Source organism: Octodon degus, unplaced genomic scaffold, assembly GCF_000260255.1.
Source record: "Octodon degus isolate 3935 unplaced genomic scaffold, OctDeg1.0 scaffold00022, whole genome shotgun sequence".
In the NCBI taxonomy this organism is placed as follows: Eukaryota; Metazoa; Chordata; class Mammalia; order Rodentia; family Octodontidae; genus Octodon; species Octodon degus.
Window position 1 is genome coordinate 9046251 of NW_004524598.1, and position 1934 is coordinate 9048184.

Consider the following 1934-nt stretch of genomic DNA (forward strand, 5'->3'; position numbering starts at 1 on the left):
ACACCACAGCTTGTTTTTCTTATTTATTTATTTTGCAGAACTGGGGATTGAACTCAGGCCCTTGTGCTTGCCAGGGAAGCACTTAATCCACTGAGCCATCTCCCCGGCCCTGCTTGTTTTTCTTTTTTTTTTGGCAGAACCGGGAATTGAACTCAGACCCCTGCGCTTGCCAGGGAAGCGCTTATTCCACTGAGCCATCTCCCTGGTCCCTTGTTTTTCTTTATAACATCCTTTTCCTTTCCTCTCTCTCTTTGCCTCCTCCTCCAATTCCTCTACTCCATTTTTATTCTTCTTGTTATTAATTTTTATTGATTTTCTGTTCACTTGATGTATCTCTTTGCAAAAGTGGGATATTAAAATCCTCTACTACAATTGTATTAGTGTTTATTAGATTTTTAAGTTTCAGCAGTTTTTGTTTTATGAACACGGATGCCCCCCAAACCAGTATCTTGTTGAATTATATAGGCTGCGCTCAAACTCGTGACGCGCCTGCCCTGGCCTCCCTGCTGGGATTGCAGGTGTGTGCCACCATGCCCAGCTTTGAGCTGTGGTTTTTAATTCCACATCAGAGCAGATCCTTTATGAAGACTCCCAGCCTTGTCAGCCGCACCGCAGAATCTACTCAGTGTCCCGAGCTGCTTGAGTACAAGCAGGCATCGAGTGGGGTGTGGAAAAGGCCTGGCTGTTTGAGGAGCAGAATCCCACAGCTCCACCCAAGTGGAAGTAACCAGGCAATTTCTCAGTCCTAGTTCAGAGACAGAACATGACATTTTGGCCCTGTGAGCTTCAGGGGTAGCTCTGTGCCGGTCCAAGCTGCTGAACCAAGACTGGGTTTTGCAGGCATCATGACGGTGCTGACCATGTTCACCATCATCACGGGCGTGAACGCCTCCATGCCCCGGGTGTCCTACATCAAGGCCGTGGACATCTACCTCTGGGTCAGCTTCGTGTTTGTGTTCCTGTCGGTGCTGGAGTACGCGGCCGTCAACTACCTGACCACAGTGCAGGAGCGGAAGGAGCGCAAGCTGCGGGAGAAGGTGCGCGAGATTTCACTGTCGCCCAGCTCAGCCAGTGCTGCTGGTTGGAAAAGAATGAGGTGGCCATTGGGCAGGGGCAACGTGGGCATGTTGCACGTAGAGGATCTGGGTTAGAACGGGTTATAACTTCTGTTCTAAAGGAGCTGAGAAAGTAAAAAGTCTTTGGGAAAAGACTAGGAAGACTTGGGTGTAGGCCCAACTTTCCACCTAAGCAGGGCCTCCCTCTCCTCATCTGTAAAAAGGATTACCCAACCCTCATCCCACCTTGAGCCCAGAGTTGTTATAATGTTTCTTGAGATGGGCTGTGTGAAGGCTGCTTTGAATGTAGGGTTCTGGACACAGAAAACATCACTGTGTTCTTATTGAACATGTCTAGGGAAAATGCCTCCCTCTCCTGGGACCAGAGGAGGGGAGAGTTCTAGAACCAAATGCTTCTTGGTTGAGAAATGGTTCTGGTTCAGAGAAAATTAAGTACAGCAAAGATGAAGGTTAAGTATTGGATTATACCCTTTAGATCTTTTGGAGTGATAACACGTTCTATCCTAAACTGCAGTGTACCACACTATACAATGAAACAACACAAATGGGAAATTTTATAAAGCACTGTTCCTGGGTACAGAAAGGACAGGTCTGTTTCACTCATATCCTAATCCTTATTACTCACAATAAGAAGAAAATGCTGACTTGTTACCAAATCATTGCTAATCATTGCATTCTTTCAAATGGTGGTCACTTAAAAGGGGTAGAGCTCAGGGAACATGCAAGTCCCACATTTCACACATCTAGGTGACAACAAGCCACATAGCGTAAAGATGCTTTATATTTGAGGAAAAGAGGGCATATTTCCTTTCCAAAAATGTTTTTAGTGCCCACTTTATGCCTGTCAAATATACCTAC

At 46.2% G+C, this 1934-nt stretch overlaps 1 protein-coding gene across 3 annotated transcripts in view; it reads left to right on the top strand.

Annotated features, from left to right (window-relative positions):
- The window catches only part of LOC101583072 (gamma-aminobutyric acid receptor subunit rho-2), a 50528-nt gene that overhangs the window by 45590 nt on the left and 3004 nt on the right, over positions 1 to 1934 (top strand). For all 3 annotated transcript variants that reach the window (XM_004628209.2, XM_023711942.1, XM_023711940.1), the window contains exon 8: positions 841 to 1037. In XM_004628209.2, coding sequence (XP_004628266.2) covers positions 841 to 1037 — 197 coding nt within the window. The remainder of the gene's footprint in view (positions 1 to 840; positions 1038 to 1934) is intronic.